The sequence below is a fragment of the Eubalaena glacialis genome, chromosome 5, assembly GCF_028564815.1.
Source record: "Eubalaena glacialis isolate mEubGla1 chromosome 5, mEubGla1.1.hap2.+ XY, whole genome shotgun sequence".
Classification (NCBI taxonomy): Eukaryota; Metazoa; Chordata; class Mammalia; order Artiodactyla; family Balaenidae; genus Eubalaena; species Eubalaena glacialis.
The window spans coordinates 116638032-116657807 of NC_083720.1; the positions used below are offsets into that span (position 1 = coordinate 116638032).

The following is a 19776-nucleotide window of genomic DNA, read 5'->3' on the forward strand; positions in this document are numbered from 1 at the left end:
TTAACCCCATGCTACGGGGCCACGCCGTGATAAGGAATTTGGATGGAAGGATTTTAACTAGAGAAGTCACATAATCACATTTGCAGCTTTAGGGTTGAACATCTCCTTTCAAGTCCAGGTGTGTTTAACCCTTCTGAACAAAGATGAAGGCTGCTGGCTAATGTTTATAATTTGGGGTCATTTTTTGATATTTTTGTTCTCAGTGTAGTTTTGCAGTAGACGTGAAAAAATAAACTGCTTAAAGGTAGGCACACTCTCCTATTTTCCAATAAATCTTTCTAGCACATTGCCTAGGCTGAACCACCACCTTAAAATAACCTACGGCCAAATGTGTTAATAATTATTGAAATTGACTAATGGGTACATAGGGATCCATTATCCTATTCCATAATAAAAATTTAACATAATAAACAAATTCTAAAAATATATCACCTGGGACCAAAACTCTCTTGATGAAGGAGAGTTCATTAAAAACAGTTTAGGCTTTTGGTAAAGTTCATTAAGCTACGCTCTTACCTATTCACCTTCCTGAATGTTATACCTGTATGTTTCCTGTGATTTCAAACCTCCGTTATGCCTCTGAATTTTCTATTGCTGTATACAAAGGGCTGAAGGGAAAAGTGAAGAGAGTAATAAACAAAATTACTTGAGGGGCTTTTTCAAATCACACATATTCCCCCAGGATTTCTCACTTAGCCCTTAAGAATCACTGCTACAGTGAGACACTGGAGTGTTGTCATATCCCTCAGATGTGTAGGGGGCTGAAAGTGAGAATTACTGCCTTTAGTGACATCCTTCAGAACTTTTCTAAGAAAGACTCTTTTGACTGCTTTGTAACAGCAGCTATCAGCCTTCACTTATCACTCCCCCATTCTCCTCCTCACCCCCATTTTGCCTCATCAAAAACTGTGCTTATTTTTTGTCCCAGTATAACCCTAGATGAGGCACAAGGGTCTGGGCGGCCTTGCTGTATAAAAGGTACTCAGTAAACTTTTTTGTTGTGTGAATACTATGTACAAGGTACTGTTCTTCCTGCTGCACACTACTAAAATATGATATTCTGACCCTATAGTATAGTTGCTGAGACAGACCAGTAATCTCATAAAAGCTAAATAACATTACAAGGAAGCCTGAGTCAAGTATGTAATCAGCAGCATGAATAGGCTATAAGATTTGGGAAATGTTACACCAACAAGGTAGAACTCAAGCAGGGTTTTCTAGAGAGGGGTACGACTTAGAAAACTGAAGATGAGGAGGACTAATCTAGGAGAGTCAGCGGCATAAGAGAAAATGTAAGGCAGAAATGGCTGGTTACATTTGTGGAAGAAAATCAGCTTGACAGTACAGGGCATAGGATGAGGGAATAAAAGTTAGAGAGGTAGGAAGACTTACATTGCCTAGCGGTAGGTCTTTATCTTTTTTTTTTTTTTAAATTTTTTATTTTGAATAATTTTAGACACAGACAAGTTGCAAACATAGTAGAAAAATTTCCTGTGTACGTTTCTTCCCAGGCTCCCCTAAGATCAGCACCTTACATAACCTTAGTAAAATGATCAAGACCATAAAAATAACATTGGTTCAATATAATTAACTAAACTACAGACCTTGTGAAATGTCATCACATTCTTTAACGATTCTTTTTCTGTCTAATGATCTTATGCAGAATTCCACGTTGTATTTAGTTGATACTTTCTTGGTTTCCTTCTATATGTAACAGTGACTCAGTCTTTGCTTCTCTTTAATGGTCTTGATATTTGTGAAAAGTGGTCAGATATTTTGTTGAATGTCCCTTAATTTGTCTTTCTGATATTTTCATGTGATTTGAATGAAGTTATTTATTTTTTGTCAAGGATACCATAGAAATTATATTGCATTCTTCTCAGTGCCTCATATCAAGGAGTAGGCCTTTGTCTTTTAAGTACTGGCAGTTAATTGAAGACATTTGATCAGGGCAATATTATATAAAGGAGAGTTTGAGCTCAATTCTGCAGGATACACACATAAACACAGTGAGAGGGCAAGATCAAAAACCATTGACTTGAATTTCTCTTGCATGAATGACACGCAAATCAATACCTCTGATGTTTCATCCCAGAGCGAGTCCCGGGCTTTCTTTTGAGCACTGGACATCTCAACCTGGCTCGACGGCTATCACTAGTTCTCCCTCACAGAAACTTGTATTTCTATTTATTGCCTTACTACTCTAAAATATGCAAGTTCAAAAGAAAAGAATTCGTGTTGTCTTTTCTCTTTTCTTCATTGCTCAAAGTCATCAGTCGCTAAGACCTGTTGATTTTGCCTTAGATCGTAGTTTGCATATTTATCCCTTTCTTGCAAATAGCACAGCTTCCGTAAGGACTGAGGTATACAGTTCCTTATGTTTTAGACTGCTCTCTGAACCTCCAAGGAGATCTCCCTGTCTCTGGGCACTTAGCCCTGCAGTATACTTTGAAATCCTGAGCCAGATTTCAGTTTTTTTCAATAATGTATTCATCATCATCATGCTCATTGTAAACTCCTGAAGCATTTCTTCCTTCTCTATTTTAGCTGTGTTAAACGGGGATCGTGCTGAGCCCCAAACCCAACAATAATACAACATTTTATTTAGTGCCTTTTATGTGCTTGGTATTATGCTAAGCACTTTATATGTATTATTTAATTTTCCAAACAATTCTATGAACTAGGCATTATTATTATTATCTTTATTTTATCAATGGGGAAACAGATTAAGCTACTTGTTCAAAGTCATGCAGCAGATAAATGGTGAAGTCAAGATTAGCACTCTGAACCATCTGACTCCATAGGCCCAGTGTGGAAGCAATCTGTTCCCTGCTCCCCTTCTTTTTATTATTATTTTTTTTAACATCTTTATTGGAGTATAATTGCTTTACAGTGGTGTGTTAGTTTCTGCTTTATAACAAAGTGAATCAGTTATACATATACATATGTTCCCATATCTCTTCCCTCTTGCGTCTCCCTCCCTCCCACCCTCCCTATCCCACCCCTCTAGGTGGTCACAAACCACCGAGCTAATCTCCCTGTGCTATGCGGCTGCTTCCCACTAGCTATCTATTTTACGTTTGGTAGTGTATATATGTCCATGCCACTCTCTCACTTTGTCACAGCTTACCCTTCCCCCTCCCCATATCCTCAAGTCCATTCTCTAGTAGGTCTGTGTCTTTATTCCCGTCTTGCCCCTAGGTTCTTCATGACCTTTTTTTCCCTTAGATTCCATATATATGTATTAGCATACAGTATTTGTTTTTCTCTTTCTGACTTCACTCTGTATGACAGACTAAGTCCATCCACCTCACTACAAATAACTCAATTTCGTTTCTTTTTATGGCTGAGTAATATTCCATTGTATATATGTGCCACATCTTCTTTATCCATTCATCTGTTGATGGACACTTAGGTTGCTTCCATGTCCTGGCTATTGTAAATAGAGCTGCAATGAACATTTTGGTACATGACTCTTTTTGAATTATGGTTTTCTCAGGGTATATGCCCAGTAGTGGGATTGCTGGGTCGTATGGTAGTTCTATTTTTAGTTTTTTAAGGAAACTCCATACTGTTCTCCATAGTGGCTGTATCAGTTTACATTCCCACCAACAGTGCAAGAGGGTTCCCTTTTCTCCACACCCTCTCCAGCATTTATTGTTTCTAGATTTTTTGATGATGGCCATTCTGACCGGTGTGAGATGATATCTCATTGTAGTTTTGATTTGCATTTCTCTAATGATTAATGATGTTGAGCATTCTTTCATGTGTTTGTTGGCAATCTGTATATCTTCTTTGGAGAAATGTCTATTTAGGTCTTCTGCCCGTTTTTGGATTGGGTTGTTTGTTTTTTTGTTATTGAGCTGCATGAACTGTTTGTAAATTTTGGAGATTAATCCTTTGTCAGTTGCTTCATTTGCAAATATTTTCTCCCATTCTGAGGGTTGTCTTTTTGTCTTGTTCATGGTTTCCTTTGCTGTGCAAAAGCTTTTAAGTTTCATTAGGTCCCATTTGTTTATTTTTGTTTTTATTTCCATTTCTCTAGGAGGTGGGTCAAAAAGGATCTTGCTGTGATTTATGTCATAGAGTGTTCTGCCTATGTTTTCCTCTAAGAGTTTGATGGTGTCTGGCCTTACATTTAGGTCTTTAATCCATTTTGAGTTTATTTTTGTGTATGGTGTTAGGGAGTGTTCTAATTTCGTACTTTTACATGTACCTTTCCAGTTTTCCCAGCACCACTTATTGAAAAGAATTATTGAACACTTATTGAAGAGGCTGTCTTTTCTCCACTGTGTATTCTTGCCTCCTTTATCAAAGATTAGGTGACCATATGTGCATGGGTTTATCTCTGGGCTTTCTACTACAGGCCAATATCACTGATGAACATAGATGCAAAAATCCTCAACAAAATACTAGCAAACAGAATCCAACAGCACATTAAAAGGATCATACACCATGATCAAGTGGGGTTTATTCCAGGAATGCAAGGATTCTTCAGTATATGCAAATCAATCAATGTGATACACCATATTAACAAATTAAAGGAGAAAAACCATATGATCATCTCAATAGATGGAGAGAAAGCTTTCGACAAAATTCAACACCCATTTATGATAAAAACCCTGCAGAAAGTAGGCATAAGGGAACTTTCCTCGACATAATAAAGGCCATATATGACAAACCCACAACCAACATCGTCCTCAATGGTGAAAAACTGAAACCATTTCCACTAAGATCAGGAACAAGACAAGGCTGCCCACTCTCACCACTATTATTCAACATAGTTTTGGACGTTTTAGCCACAGCAATCAGAGAAGATAAAGAAATAAAAGGAATCCAAATCGGAAAAGAAGAAGTAAAGCTGTCACTCTTTGCAAATGACATGATACTATACATAGAGAATCCTAAAGATGCTACCAGAAAACTACTAGAGCTAATCAATGAATCTGGTAAAGTAGCAGGATACAAAATTAATGCACAGAAATCTCTGGCATTCCTATACACTAATGATGAAAAATCTGAAAGTGAAATTAAGAAAACACTCCCATTTACCATTGCAACAAAAAGAATAAAATACCTAGGAATAAACCTACCTAAGGAGACAAAAGACCTGTATGCAGAAAATTATAGGACACTGATGAAAGAAATTAAAGATGATACAAATAGATGGAGAGATATACCATGTTCTTGGATTGGAAGAATCAACATTGTGAAAATGACTCTACTACCCAAAGCAATCTACAGATTCAATGCAATCCCTATCAAACTACCACTGGCATTTTTCACAGAACTAGAACAAAAAATTTCACAATTTGTATGGAAACACAAAAGACCCCGAATAGCGAAAGCAATCTTGAGAATGAAAAATGGAGCTGGAGGAATCAGGCTCCCTGACTTCAGACTATACTACAAAGCTACAGTAATCAAGACAGTTTGGTACTGGCACAAAAACAGAAATATAGATCCCCTTCTTTTTAATGAGGGGAAATGCATGTGGGCTATTGGGCAGGGACTACCGAAGGCAGCAGCAGTCAAAGGAAAGGGCACTGGCCTTGCTAACTGTTTTTAAAAGAGACTTAAGGTTCACATTCATAAACCAAGTCATAAATCCATATATCATAAAAGACCAGTGCTCCCACGTCCTTCTTTGTGACTACCTTAAGCTTCAGGTTGCCCTTTTGTGATATTTTTTTCCTCAAGACTGTCCTTGATGTTGATCATAAATTGATTTTACCCCATCAAAAGATGTTTTAGGTGCTGTTCTGAAATGATCCTAGTCTCTACTCCTTACTTCCTATTGGCTCCTTTTCTGGTTTCTGAAGTCTGAGACCAGCCTTATCTCCTACTATATAAAACCAACCCTTGCCTAGCCGTGCTGCTCTAATTGTGTGTGCACATACTTTGTTCACTGTAATGATGATGATGATGTTGATATTAGAGGTCCTTTATTAATTCAGTCATTAACTTGTAAGCTCATGTTTTTTGTGTGCTCAGTCTTATCCCTAAGCCCTGGCACAGTCCCTGGCAACAGATAAGGAGAAAGAGTAGCTTAATGGTTGAGCATATGAGCTCTAGAATCAAGCTGCTGGGGTGCACATTTTGAGTCTGCCATTTAATTACTGTGTGACCTTGGACAAGATACTTAAGTTCTTTGTGCATTATTTTCCTTATCTATAAAATGGATATAGTAAAGTACTCACATCATACAATTTAAAGATTAAGTGATATAAGATAGTAAAATCACTTAGAAAAGTTCCTGGCAATGACAAGTACTAAATAAATATTTGTTATTGGTGTTGTTAGCAGCCCTCAATGAGTATTTTTTTTAATATAAATTTATTTATTTATTTATTTATTTATTTATTTATCTATCTTGCTGCTTTGGGTCTTCATTGCTGCGTGCGGGCTTTCTCTAGTTGCATGGAGCGGGGGCTGCTCTTCATTGTGGAGCACAGGCTCCAGGTGTGCGGCCTTCAGTAGTTGTGGCAGGTGGGCTTCAGTAGTTGTGACGCACGGGCTTAGTTGTTCCGCGGCATGTGGGATCTTCCCGGGCCAGGGCTCAAACCCCTGTCCCCAGCATTGGCAGGTGGATTCTTAACCACTGCACTACCAGGGAAGCCCCTCAATGAGTATTTGTTGGCTGCATTTTGAGGGTCTAATCTCTACGAATAAGCACTTCGCTGTGTTTTTTACATATATATCATTTATTCATTAATAAAACACTATGAGGTTGGTACTATTATCCACATTTTACAGGAAGAAAATTGAAACTTAGGTTGAATGACTTGCCCTAGGTCACATAGCTTTTAAGTGGTGTGCAGTCAGGATTTGCACATGGTCCGTGTGACTTCAAAGCCTGTGCTGCTTCCACCATAACACTCAGCTTTCACAGAGGTGCTTTCCAGTCTTTTCTGCCTAAGGAAGTCATAGTGCATTCCTTGAATTTATTGGACTGACTGCATCAAACTATTATTCAACCATCCAAGTACATGCCCTGCTTTCTATATTAGGAATACTTTCTTCAAGGGCAGAAACATTGACACCTAATACTGCTGTATACATAGTTGACGATTATGATTGAATGCATAAATGAATGAATTGCTATCATTGTTTCTTCAAAGGTCATTGTAAAGGACTACTAATGGTATCCTTATCAAATAAAAAAAGGAAACTAATACTGGATAACGATTATATTTCCCTGTTTATGATTTATTAATTGCCTACAGTCCTGTAGAGCATATAATAATTGAATACTCATTTTCTTAAGGATTAAAAAATAGCATGATGAACATGTATTCCCTTACAAAGAGGTTTTCTTCATCCTTTTAGCCCAGAAGTTAAGAATACTGACTGTGTGGGGTGTTGAGGTCATCTTTATGTATCTTTGCTTCCTTCTGTCCCCTCACACATACTATAGCATTTATTCATTCACCCAGTTTAGGGATCTAAGAGTGAAGAGGAGAGGTAAGGTCCTCGCTCTCATGGATCTTGTATTTTAGTGGGAGGAGACAGGCATAAACAAGTAAACAAATAAAATCATTACAGACAGTGACCGCATCTGGCATTTAACAGTTTTCCTTGATGAGGTTGGGAAGTGAGCATCTCTGCTGGGTGTACAGGAAGAGCCGTGGTCGGAAGCACGCGACAAAGGGCACAGGCACACATCTTTCGAAAAGGGCGCACACACATGTTTCTTGTGTTTGGTCAGCCCCCGGGTTAACCCTCTCATGCTTGGATACAACATATGGCTTTTACTTTGTTGTTTAGCCACTTAGGTTCAAAGAGACTGTCAACAATAATGCTCTTCAAAAGTAATAGCGTCAAGCGATTTTCACAGGTGCTGGGTTTCTTTTTTCTACTTCCCAGGGTGAGATGGGGCCTAGAATCAAAGCAGCAGTAGGTTTTCTCTATACCTGTAAAAGATTAGCTTTAGTCATCAGGGATGATGCAAGCAGGGGAAAAAATGCAAGAAAACAGAGATGAAGCCAAAAAAGACAATTTCTGATTGTAATAGCTGGTTTCTGTTTCCTATCACTGAGCAAGATGAGGAAGTTTTGCAGGGTTTTGTAGGAACAGCTTCCACGGTAGTGAAGAATGACCTCACCCTCAATGCCCTACCAGGTGCTTAGCCCCACTGTGAAAATACAAGGTTGATTTCCAACATGAAACAAGCCAGAAGTATGGAATGACATTTTCAGGTGACAGTGTGGTTCTTTTGCCTGTAATTAGCACCTCTTAACCCTCAAACTTGCCCGTGCCTTTTCCAGGCTGTCGAAGCACAAATCCGAAGTTTTGGGCAGACGCCTTCTCAGCTCCTTATAGAGCCCCATCCTCCCAGAGGTTCTGCCATGCAAGCGGTAAGTGCTGCCTGCACTCTCCTCATTTCTTGCCTCTATTTGAGACCCTGGTTGACATTCATAACTGTTTTTCATTGTGCTTGAGATTCTCCACCACATCTGGGCCTGTTCTTCTTATGCACTGTTTGTGAACTTACTAACAGCCAGCAAATACTGCCTGTTCTCCTGCAGTCTTCAGGAAGCAGACGTTGCTCCAGTGCTCTAGTATTTCATCAGGTTGTGCTCTGTGTTGCAGAATTAAAAGGTCCATAATTGTCTCGTACCCTCACTCTAGGACAGAATCTCCAGACATGGGATGGATGACTTTTCTGGTTTGACCCTATGAGTGTCTAGATTAGTTTTCCTATTGTGTTTATTCTTTACATCCCAATATGTTTTTCAGTTTGGGAATTTCAGTTTGGGAAGTAATCCTAATATGTAGGAAATGTTACTGAGAGTCAGGGACCTTGGAGGAAAAAATGATGATGACGATGATGATATACTATACATCCAAAGCTTAGTGCATAAAGCAGTGATTTATATTTCCTGTGATTCTGAGGGACAGATGGGCATTTCTTGTCTTTCACCTTGGCTCCCTCACGGACTGCTGGGGCAGGTGCTGAGACGCCAGACCGCTCTTTCCACGTGGTCTTTCATCATCAAGGAAGTTCGCCCAGGCCACTCCCATGGTGGGAGCCGTGTTCCAGGAGAACACGTTGGCATGACTTCTTGAAGCTTGCTTTTGAACGTGCATAACACTGTTTATGCCGCATTCTATTGGTCAAAAACAAGTCAGTCAGAGGCCAGCCCAGAATCAGGAGTAGGGATATAGACTAGAGCTGTAAAATATGTGGCTGTTCCTCTTTTATGGTTCCTGAAATTTCAGGGGGAAATACTTTAATGATAAAGAAAATTCAGCATAGGAACAAATACTGAATGGCATGACAAAAATCACATTTTAAAACTACAGGTGATAGGTATTATATTTTTTCTTGAATTGTCCCTCAATAAAACAGGTTGCCCATTACTGTTTTAAATTAAGAGTAGGGGATATAACGTCTGTTTCCATAAATGTAATGAATAATTTTTTTTTAATTTATTTACTTATTTATTTATTTTTGGCTGCATCGGGTCTTTGTTGCTGCGCACAGGCTTTCTCTAGTTGTGGCGAGCGAGGGCTACTGTTCGTTGCAGCGCGTGGGCTTCTCATTGCGGTGGCTTCTCTTGTTGCGGAGCATCAGCTCTAGGCACGCAGGCTTCAGTAGTTGTGGCACATGGGCTCAGTAGTTGTGGCTTGCGGGCTTACTTGCTCCGTGGCATGTGGGATCTTCCCGGACCAGGGCTCAAACCCATGTCGCCTGCATTGACAGGCAGATTCTTAACCACTGCGCCACCAGGGAAGTCCCTGAATAATTTAAAATGGATTCTGATTCCATGTTGTGGCTTCGAATGGTAGAATTTTGTTAGATGCCAAGAGAGCCAGGGATACAGATGTGGTCCTCTCTGCCTCTGACCCTCTTTCTCTTTCTTCCTTTCTCTTTCCATATTTCCTTCTTCTTTGTGTCTTTTCCCCTTTTGCCCTCTTTGTCATTTTCTTTCTTCTTCCAAGTCTTTTTTCCCCCTTCTTTCTCTGTATGAATTGACCATTATTATAAACTACAAGCATTGAAAAAATTGTTTGCATCACCTTTTCCCCTCAGTGTTTTTAAGCAGGTGAAATCATATTTAAAAGAACATAAAGGGTAGCTTTAGTGAAAAGACTACACGAAAAACGAACATTTGGCAAGAACAATGGAAGATAATGCCATAAAGATAGTAAGAATGATTTATGTGTGGGGTTTGGAATTAGTTTTAGTAATAGCTTGTCAATGAGATGCAGGCTGCTGCGGTACTGGCTAATGGAAGCACCTCCACTGCTCCACTGACTTTCTACCTGGGTCACAGCACAGCCTTGGTCACTGGGACCAAGAGGGAGTTCCTACTGCCAAGCCTCTCTCCATGGCAAAAGGATGACTGGTTCACTGAGGCAGATCAGCTTTACTGTCCCGAGGGTGGCAAGGCTGGGAAGGCACATGCTTATTTGAGGATGGGAGGCCATCTCTCCCATTATCCTCATCCTCTGAATCGAATACCTGAACTCCTTTTCAGACCTGTGCAAATTGTGCTTTTCCTCTTATACATATGTGGGTGGGAAAGAAAGGTGTGTTAGAAAGAAACCAGAGTTGTCAACGAGTACATACTTAATCTGGGAAAACCGAATGAAATCTGGCTAGCAATTTCCTACTTCTACCTCATACTGGGCTCACAGAGGCACCCAGGATTGGATGAGGGTTTTTTCTCTTGCCCCTATTTGACCAGTTGTCCCGCTCATCCATAGCTGTTACTGTGGCTCTAGACTAGCCCAGTATGCTGGGCTGGGCTTTTTCTTATTTCTAGTGTTCCTTATTCCATACTCACTAGCCAAGGATGTGATGGTGCCCCCGAGAGTTTCCTGCTACTTGCCTGCACTGGGAGCTCTAGTCAGGATGAAATGCACAGGAACAGCCAGAGAGACAGCTTGTTGGAAGGATGCAGGGGACGGTTCTGGATATGGTGTCTGCGGCTTTCTATGGAAAAGGGCTTGTCCTTGCCATGTGGCTAAGAGATGGCCACTAGAGGCACTATGTAAACAAGACATTCTTCCTATACGTTAGAGATTTTCCTGTGTTTTTTTAAGGGCATAAACATTGGAATTATTCAATTTGAGCCTAATTGTATTTACAACATGAGCTGTTAAGCTTAGAAATATGTATCAACTTCCTTTCAGTGAGACTTCATGATGTATGTTTTAGTCTGACTTTCTCAGAGTTTATAAATTGACTTTAGTAAATATTATTTTTTTAAAAAACCTACGCAGTTGAAAAGTAAGACTTGGTGTTCTGAAATGACATTCGTTTCCTTTTCCCAGAACTTCATCAAAGCTAGCTTATAGGATATTTTGTGGTTGGCTGATTGTTTCTCATTTTTACCCAATTTCACAGAATTCCTTAAAACTGTGTAAGACGTTCTCTGTATAGGAAAGGTTACTTATTGATATCAGAGGTTTGAAAAATCAAAGACCCAAATGTTATTAATTGTTTTTTACTACCATTCAGATGAGTTCCCCCATCAACCATCACTGCAGCACACACACACACGCACACACGAATGTAGCAGAAATTAAAGCCACCTCGTGCCGCGTTAAGTGCATGCGCCATAATATACACCAGGTGTAGTAATTAGCAGGCACACGAAGGCTGCCTATTTGTCTGGTTTTGCTGCTGTTGCTGTATCCCCCTGTGTTTTCACACCATCAGATAGTTGGATTTAATTGAGGCCACATCAGATGAGGCATTACTGACACCTTTAATTGAATGAGCATCCAGGGAGGATTAACTCATAATATTGATTGGCTTTTAGCCACTTGCTTAGAAGGGTGTCTGGATAGCTTATTAGTTGCCTTTATTTACACCTTTATGCAAAGAGTGCAAATAGGAATTCTTAGTGCAATATGTTTTTCTAAGTACTCTTAATAACTTTTTTTAAAAAGCACTGATAATAAAAATGCAAATGTATTTAATTTTTTATTAGCAGTTCTGAATAAATACGTGTTAAATATATGTGCCTACACATTTACATATACCTGGTGTTTTGAAATATGGCAAGAGGAAAGCAGCCAGAAGCACTTCATCAAAGTGTTTCAATTCTGAATGATACTAATCAGCTATTAGAAAATAGACATGGTAGAGGAGATTTGCTGAAAATGCACAGTGCAATTACTGTATGATAGCATACTACCACAAAGTATAAATAAAGCCAATAAATCAGAGTGGTGTTATGTATGTCTCAGATTATGACATATGGTTTGTAGGAATGTTCTAAATCTTAGTAGTCCTCCAGATTTATTTTCTTGCTAGTTATTAGAACAGACAATGTTTTGTTTAACATTTTCAGTTACTTTTTGCTTTTCAAAGGAGAAATCAAAAGTCTTAAGCTTTAGTTTCTTTACCAAGAGGGAGGGGGGCATCTAGCTATTTCTCTTTATCCTTAGCTGCAGCAGAAAGCAGTGGCATTTGCATTATAATAGGGCAGTGTTTATGATTTGGTACACTATATAAATATATTGTTTTTACAAGTACACTTAATTATGCATTGTTTTGAAACACCTTTATAATTAAGTTTGTGTATTACGTTCATAAATTATTTCTCTACTATGATAATACATGCATGCTGTACAGCTATTATTTTTAAATATATTTGTTAATTAATTATCTCAGTATTTAGTTGTCAAAAGCTTCATGCCAACTCAACACAACTTTTGATGATCTTTGGAAATTACCGTGGCTTGCTTTTGTGCCTATTGCCTATTCTCATTCCTTTTTTTTTTTTTTCTCTTTTGTATCAATACTTGACACATAATAGCAATTGGAATGGTTTAACACAATCCCCAATACTTTGCCTATTTAGAATTGAAATCAAATCATTCTTTAGTTCCAATTCATGGGAATTGGGTGGGGAAGGGAGTTAATAAAGTTTATGGATTTTTAAAGTGTTTCTGTTAATGTAGTTTACTTCAATCACCTAGAAATTCAACTAATGACATACATGAAAACCAAACAAATACTAATTGCTGTTTCTATAAGCCTTTCTGCTTCACTGTGCTCTCACTTGCAACTTGTGTTAACATGGTCTTCCCTGTTCTTTTCCTGCACCCTTTCTTTCTTGTCTTTCCTTGTCTTTTCCTTCTTGTATATTTGGATCTTGTCTTGCCCACTCAACAGTATCTCCTCCTGCAGAGTCCATTGATGTTCACAGACCAAGCTCAGCAGGATGTTATCATGGTTCTCAAGTTCCCCTCCAACTCCCCTGTCACTCACGTGGCGGCCAACACCCAGCCTGGGTTGGCCACTCCCGCTGTGATCACAGTCACTGCTAACAGGCTGTTTGCCGTGAACAAGTGGCACAACCTTCCGGGTAAGTAAAGAAGTACCCTTATAAGGCATAGTGTAACTGCTGAACACTGTATAAAGATATTTTTAATATCCACCTGAATATATTATATCTCAACATTTAAGCTTTTTAGTTTTCAAGCATTAGTCTGAATCAAAATTAAACATACTTTGAAAGGTTTAAAGAAGTTCCCTCTGAGGCGTATAATACAAAAGTTAAAACATAAACTCTTCTTTGGCATCTGGTGGTTTGTCTTTATTCCTTGGAGATAAATATTATTTCTCACATAATGATATTCTATATTGTGTCCATAAATAGTATGTATTTATTTATCACATGTTCTTCTTTTTTCCACTTATTCATTTGCTCAATAAACACTTCTGATTGTCTACTATGTGCCTTTTTGTACATGGCATGGAAGTATTTGTTGTGGATGATAGAAAAAAGAACACTTAAATTACCCAGCTAAAATATTACAAACCCATAAGTACATTCTGTTCTTTCATTAAGTGCTGAATAATTAGGGTAACTAATGGCAAGATACTGAAATAACCATCAGAATCACAAACAGTCAAAATTTGAAGAGACATGAGAGTTCGTCCAGTCTAGGACCACATTTTACCAGTGAAGATACTGAGCCCCAGGGAGCTTGCCTTGTTCAGTATCACATATGGCAAGTCAGTGGCAGAGCCAGGTTTGAACCCAAGTTTTCTGACTCAAATTTTATGATCACCCCTCTGTGATTTATTGTCTCTCATTAGAACAGGAATGTTGGGATCTGGATTTAGCACTGTTCCTTTTGGCCACTAGTTAGAAATTCTTTTTTTACAGAAGGAAAATCTTTTAAAGTCCTGGAGATGATAGGCTTTTTTTCCCAAGCCATTGTTTTAGGTAGGAAATTTTAAAAGATAGATTTTAATAGTCTGTTAACTTGTTATAAATCTGTAAAATGTGCATAAAGCACTACCCATTATAATACCTGAAATGGTTGCACAAATATAAATTCTTGAACAAGGGCCTCATGCCAAATTAAATGCAAGAGATTTTAGAATGGAACAGGATTGAATTGACGTTCAAACAAAAAGTAGGTGCACTAACTATGTTCAATAATGTAATAAGGTACGCATCATGACGAATCTGTGGTTCGTATCAGAATTTCTTAAATATAGCCATTTTCCTGGCCATTAGAAATGAAATGAATGGCGATATTTGATTAGAGAATAGATTTCATAACAGTAGAGAAGGTAAAAATCAAGGCAGGTATAGTATCTCTATTATTAGGCCCTTTTAGTCCCTTTTCTTCAAACGAACATATCTTACAGAGGTAAATGTGTATGCAAATGACATACTTATATTTTGGGACCAAAGATTATAATTTGATTAACAACTGTGATTTCTTTTTTGTTTCTTTCTTTCTCTAAATACCACTCGTTAGAAGAAGAACATGCTGACGGTGTGTTCTGTCATGCACACCAGAGGATCTACCTCTGCTGTGTGCAGTTACCCTTAGAGCTTGGCAAAAGCACCAGTGTGTGTGGCCTAAGGGCCCCCGCAAACCATGCTTATCCTGGGTGGCTGGCTGTGGTGGCTCTGAGAACCTCTTCAGTTTAAACAGAGTGACAGTACATGTGAGGAGAGACAAAACTTTTCAACTGCCAGAAAGCCCTGAGCACTCTCCACCCCTATCTTGAGTCTTAGCCTAGCAATGAGCTACCTCGGCAGGAACTGAACTGGCTCAACCAGAGGGCTGCCAGGTCTCCAGCTGATACTTAGTCGTTAGGCTCCCTCCCTCAGCACTGATGACTGAGCTCCTGACACTCCCCTTTGGAGCAAGCCCATTTCCCTGGGCTCCCCTTAGTATCAGTACTTGATTGTCAGCTGTTCTCTTCCCTACTGCCCACTTTTCTATAGATCTGTAAAGTGATTTAGGGGCAGCGTCCCTCTGCTGGAGTACCACATATGGTACGTCCACCTGCTCTGAGCCCAAGCTCACTTTTCTGTAAGATAAGAGCTTGGGAGACTGCATATGTTTTGCCAGTTCTTTGCCTAGAATTCTCCCTAGTGGGCTTCCTTTGGGTCTGTACCTCGTGTCACTGGTGGTTTTTGTCCCCATCCTCTGGCTTTATAGTACGACACAGCAACTCTTCACCAGATAAATTACAAAGAATGACAACATATGGAAATACACAGGTGATTCTCTTTCTACACTGTGATCTCCAATTCTCAGTACACCTACACCTAAAAATATTAAGCATCCATTTTATTAAATCTGTGCCTCATTTCAGGTATGTTTATTTACATAAATCTGATCTTTCATCCTATGTTGTGCTGCCTTTACCTGTCAGTATGCCTTGATTTAAAACAAATGTCAAAACTTCCTAACAGCTTTTTTTTCAATGAATATCAAATTCATGTTGCAGTTTTTTTTAGTTTAGATTCTGGTTCTTTTCTGAGATTCTGTGATTTCCATAGCTTGTTCATTAGACAGCTAGCTCCTGTCAATGTAGTGTCTGAGTCCTGATTTAAGGGAAAAATCATCTTTATCCTTCCATCTCACTCAAAGGACCTTGCAGAGCCTCTGAAACAATAAAATAATGGCACCTAATGTTTATAGAGCATTTTGTAGGTTCTGAATTCTGTTTTAATCACTTCACACGTATTAACTCACTGAATCCCCTCAACAACCTTAGGATGTAGGTTCTGTATTTAGGTTGAAATTGCCATTTCTGTAGGTCAGAAAGCCAGGTATTGGTGATTTCATGTGGTTCAACCTAACCCATCTAACCTATTTTACAGAGCAGGAGTCTGAAACACCGAGACGACATAACTTGCCCAAGGTCACACAGGCAGTTAGTGGCAGAACTGGGATTTGAGGCATGACCAAAGATAGTTAACCTCCTAAATCTCTTTCACTGACAGTTTGGTTTTAATGTTTCTATGATCCCAGATTCTCAAAGTCGTAGAGAAAACTTCTCAAGGTATTAGTGTTGATTGGCACTGGTATTACTGGAAGTAAATGGCCCTGTTGGGTAAATCAGAGGCTGTGGTGCATTTTCCCTGATGATTCCTTATATGTGCCCTGTGATTTCTTTACTGGCAGAGCTAGTAATCAGCAAAGACAATACCTTCAGTAAAAGAGGGAGTCATATGCCTTCCTTTTTTCATCTACTTTAATGTCTTATATATACTCAACTCTAATTTTTAGTGCTAATATTGTACTTACTCAGGTTATTTTATCATTATTAATGATCTTCCAAAAGATCATTGAAAAATGCTTGAAAAGTTGGCATTTACTAACAGGGGAAGTGCTAACATCAGAAATGTAGAATTATTCTAATGAACACATTGGAATGTATCCCATTTTTATTTTCAGCCCCTCAAGGACAGTCAGAAAGACTTCTTAAAATCTGATGATAGTAGTATCATCTTAATCTTAGTATCTGATGATATTAAGCAGAGCTCTAATACCAACCAAGCAGTAGTTTAAATGCTTATGAGTCTATAAAAGGCAGATGCGGACCAGATTGAATGGCTGAGCTATTGGAGGAAAATCATTTGGAAAAGGACCGAGAATTTAACTCTCAGATTTACAAAGCTGAAAAAGATCATCTATTCTAAACCCTTCGTTCTGGGGCTTCTGATTTGCTTAAGGTTGCACAGCTGGCCAGTGGTCACTCCTGCTTCTCACAGCACTTCCTCTCCACCTCAGGTCCTTCTACCTTTCACAGGGAAACAGCCTACAGAATCTCTTCTCAATCACAAAATAAGTACATCTGAATCTTTAGAACTATTTTGAGAATTAAACAAACTGTTCTTAGTATGGATTGATTTTTGTTACTCACTTGCTTCTCAGAGTATTTTTCAATTGAAACTATGGAAATATTAAATATTAATAAAAGTTTTTTTAAAACTGCAATCAGATCTTTAGGAAAACATTTCAGCCAAATGCATTTAACTAAAACATTTATCTGCAGATAGCTTTATTTTTATTCAAACTTTCAATTGATTGATTTTACGTGATGGATGAAACATTAAATGTTCCTTGACTTAGAGCTTTCCCTTTCTCCATCATAAATTGACATTTTTGTGGCTCCTTTGTGCTGCAGCATTCAAAACTGCCTTTTTAAGAAGTAACAAAAAAATAGTATTTGCTACAGTCAGCAGATGGTTGTCACATTTTGTTTTCAGTGCGCCTTACCGCTTAATTTTGTTTTGTTGCAGAATCAGAGGTTGCCAGTCAAGCATCTGCTATAGCTTATGGCCTAGGATTGGAGCCACTGCTGATGGCACATGTTCAGAACAGCACTAATCTAAAATAAATGTTTAATAAGCTAGCCATAGAAGCACCTGGAATTTTTTTTGTTTAAATTTTACAAAACTGTATGAGAGATTTGGAGGTTAGAAACAATTCTACATGAGATTTGACTTACGCATTTTAATGTAGTTTAGTATATGAAAAATAATGCTTTTTTTTATCGTTTGTGAATTCCAGCTCATCAAGGTGCTGTACAAGACCAGCCATGCCAGCTGCCAGTGGAAATCGATCCCCTCATAGGTCTGTCACTTCCTTCTCTCTTTGCGATTCATTAAGCTCTGTATGGTGGCCCTGAAGTGTAGATTACAGTTGTTTTTCACTTGCTGGTTGCTGGGAATGGAATTTTCCTGATAAACCATTTGCATGCAAATTGGAATGCAATGAGCTGTGGCTATGCTGGTATTTCATCAACTCCCCCTCGTTGGTTTGCCTAATTTGAACAGGCCTAGGACGCGTGTCACTGAAAATTAATATGGATGCTGTAATAATGTGTGATTGAGAATGCGCATGAAGTTCTGTCAGGATAATATTGGATCTTTTCATCACTCAGACTTGTTGATGAGCAGGAGCGAGGCACATTATGATGAATTGGTGTACCAGTAATGTGATGGAGCTTCTTTGCTAGGGAAATTTTCATAATAACAGTGGGGTTCTTAGCAGCACTGTGTTGAGAAAAATAAAACTGTAGTGCGAGGGTTTCATCATTAAAGGAGATCAGTCTTTTCTTCCTGGACCCTCCATTCAATCTGAGGGGATTAATGTGCAATTGCAGAGCAGTTTCAAAGTTGAAATATATGGCCCAGCCAATGGCAGTGTTAAGGTATTTGTATTCATTTTCCTAGGGTCCTACAGCCCAATAAATTGCCATTGGAGGTTAAATTTGTTCAGGGTGAAAAAAAAAGAAAAAAGGAGGAGACCAGAAAGAGCCATTGGGATGAAATGACTGTCTGCAGCAGATGACTTAGAATATTTAATTGCTGTTGTGCTTTTTGAGTAGGTTAGTTGAAATCTCCAGCTTAGCATTTTTCAGCCTATAGTGGGGATTTCAAATGTGGCCCCACTAAGAGTGTTAAGCCTTGATATTGAAGATTTTAGTCAATAACTTTTAGAATAAAAAACTTAATTACCTAGCTGCAGGGGTATGCTACTAGCATGGATGTTTGGCCTGCAATTTTGTCAAATTGCTTTGGCACAAGTAAATTTGTTAGTATTTTAAAGTTTTTAGATAAAGCATATGAATAAGCTCATTGATTATTTTAAAATTCAAGGTGTTCCCTATGTGTATGTCACCTTCTTTTGTCTTTAACACCATTGTTTCAGTGGAGAGCTAAATGACCACCATTTGCAGATTAATTATCAAGATGAACTAAAGTAACCTTAAGCTCAAAACTAAGTCTTTCATCATTTTCCCAAATATAAGCAGAAATCTAAGAAGTAACTATCTATATGAAGGATAATTACTACCCTGGTTCCTAAATCTTATTTTGCTTTGAGCAGATATGATTTGCCATATATTTTTTAAAAACTTAAATGCTCACTTGGGTAAAGTTTTAAGAGTCAGGAAAATAATAAAACCCATTTGCTATGCTACTTAAAGCCTGATTTCTGAAGTATAGAATCATTGTTTGTCTTAAACCTTGACAATGAATATCATATAGCATAAAGTCTAAATTAATTCAGAAATTGTGACCCTTTAGACAAGGAATGGTGAACTTTTTTGGTAAAGGGCCAGGTAGTCAATATTTTAGGCTTTGTGGGCCATGAGGTCTCAGACACAACTACTTAAGTCTGCTGTCATAGCACAAAAGCAGCCACAGACAATATATAAACAACTGAGCATTGCTGTGCTCCAATAAAATTTTATATACAAAACCAGGCACAAGCCAGATTCAGCCTGCAGGCCATAGTTTTCTTCCCTGCTCTAGATCCTTGGTCCTCAGACTGTTTGCTCCTGTATCCCCTAAAATAATTGTTTAAAACCACGTACCTTCTCACACATTTTTAAGTTGACATCTGAAAGTTTAAATGTGACATCATCACAAGTTTAAATAGTTACAATGGTTATAGTTTTTGACATAGTGTATAAAATTTTAAATATATCCAGTAGAATCTAAATATCAAAGTCACTTGAGAGTCAGCATTTTCTGTTTTAAAAAA

The 19776-nt window shown here is 38.4% G+C and overlaps 1 protein-coding gene across 4 annotated transcripts in view; it reads left to right on the forward strand.

Annotated features, from left to right (window-relative positions):
- LRBA (LPS responsive beige-like anchor protein) overlaps window positions 1–19776 on the forward strand; it is a 776641-nt gene that overhangs the window by 718749 nt on the left and 38116 nt on the right. For 3 of the 4 annotated variants that reach the window (XM_061192552.1, XM_061192551.1, XM_061192553.1), the window contains exons 49-51: window positions 8268–8357; window positions 13136–13328; window positions 17797–17859. In XM_061192552.1, coding sequence (XP_061048535.1) covers window positions 8268–8357; window positions 13136–13328; window positions 17797–17859 — 346 coding nt within the window. The remainder of the gene's footprint in view (window positions 1–8267; window positions 8358–13135; window positions 13329–17796; window positions 17860–19776) is intronic. The other variant, XM_061192554.1, reaches the window with a different exon arrangement.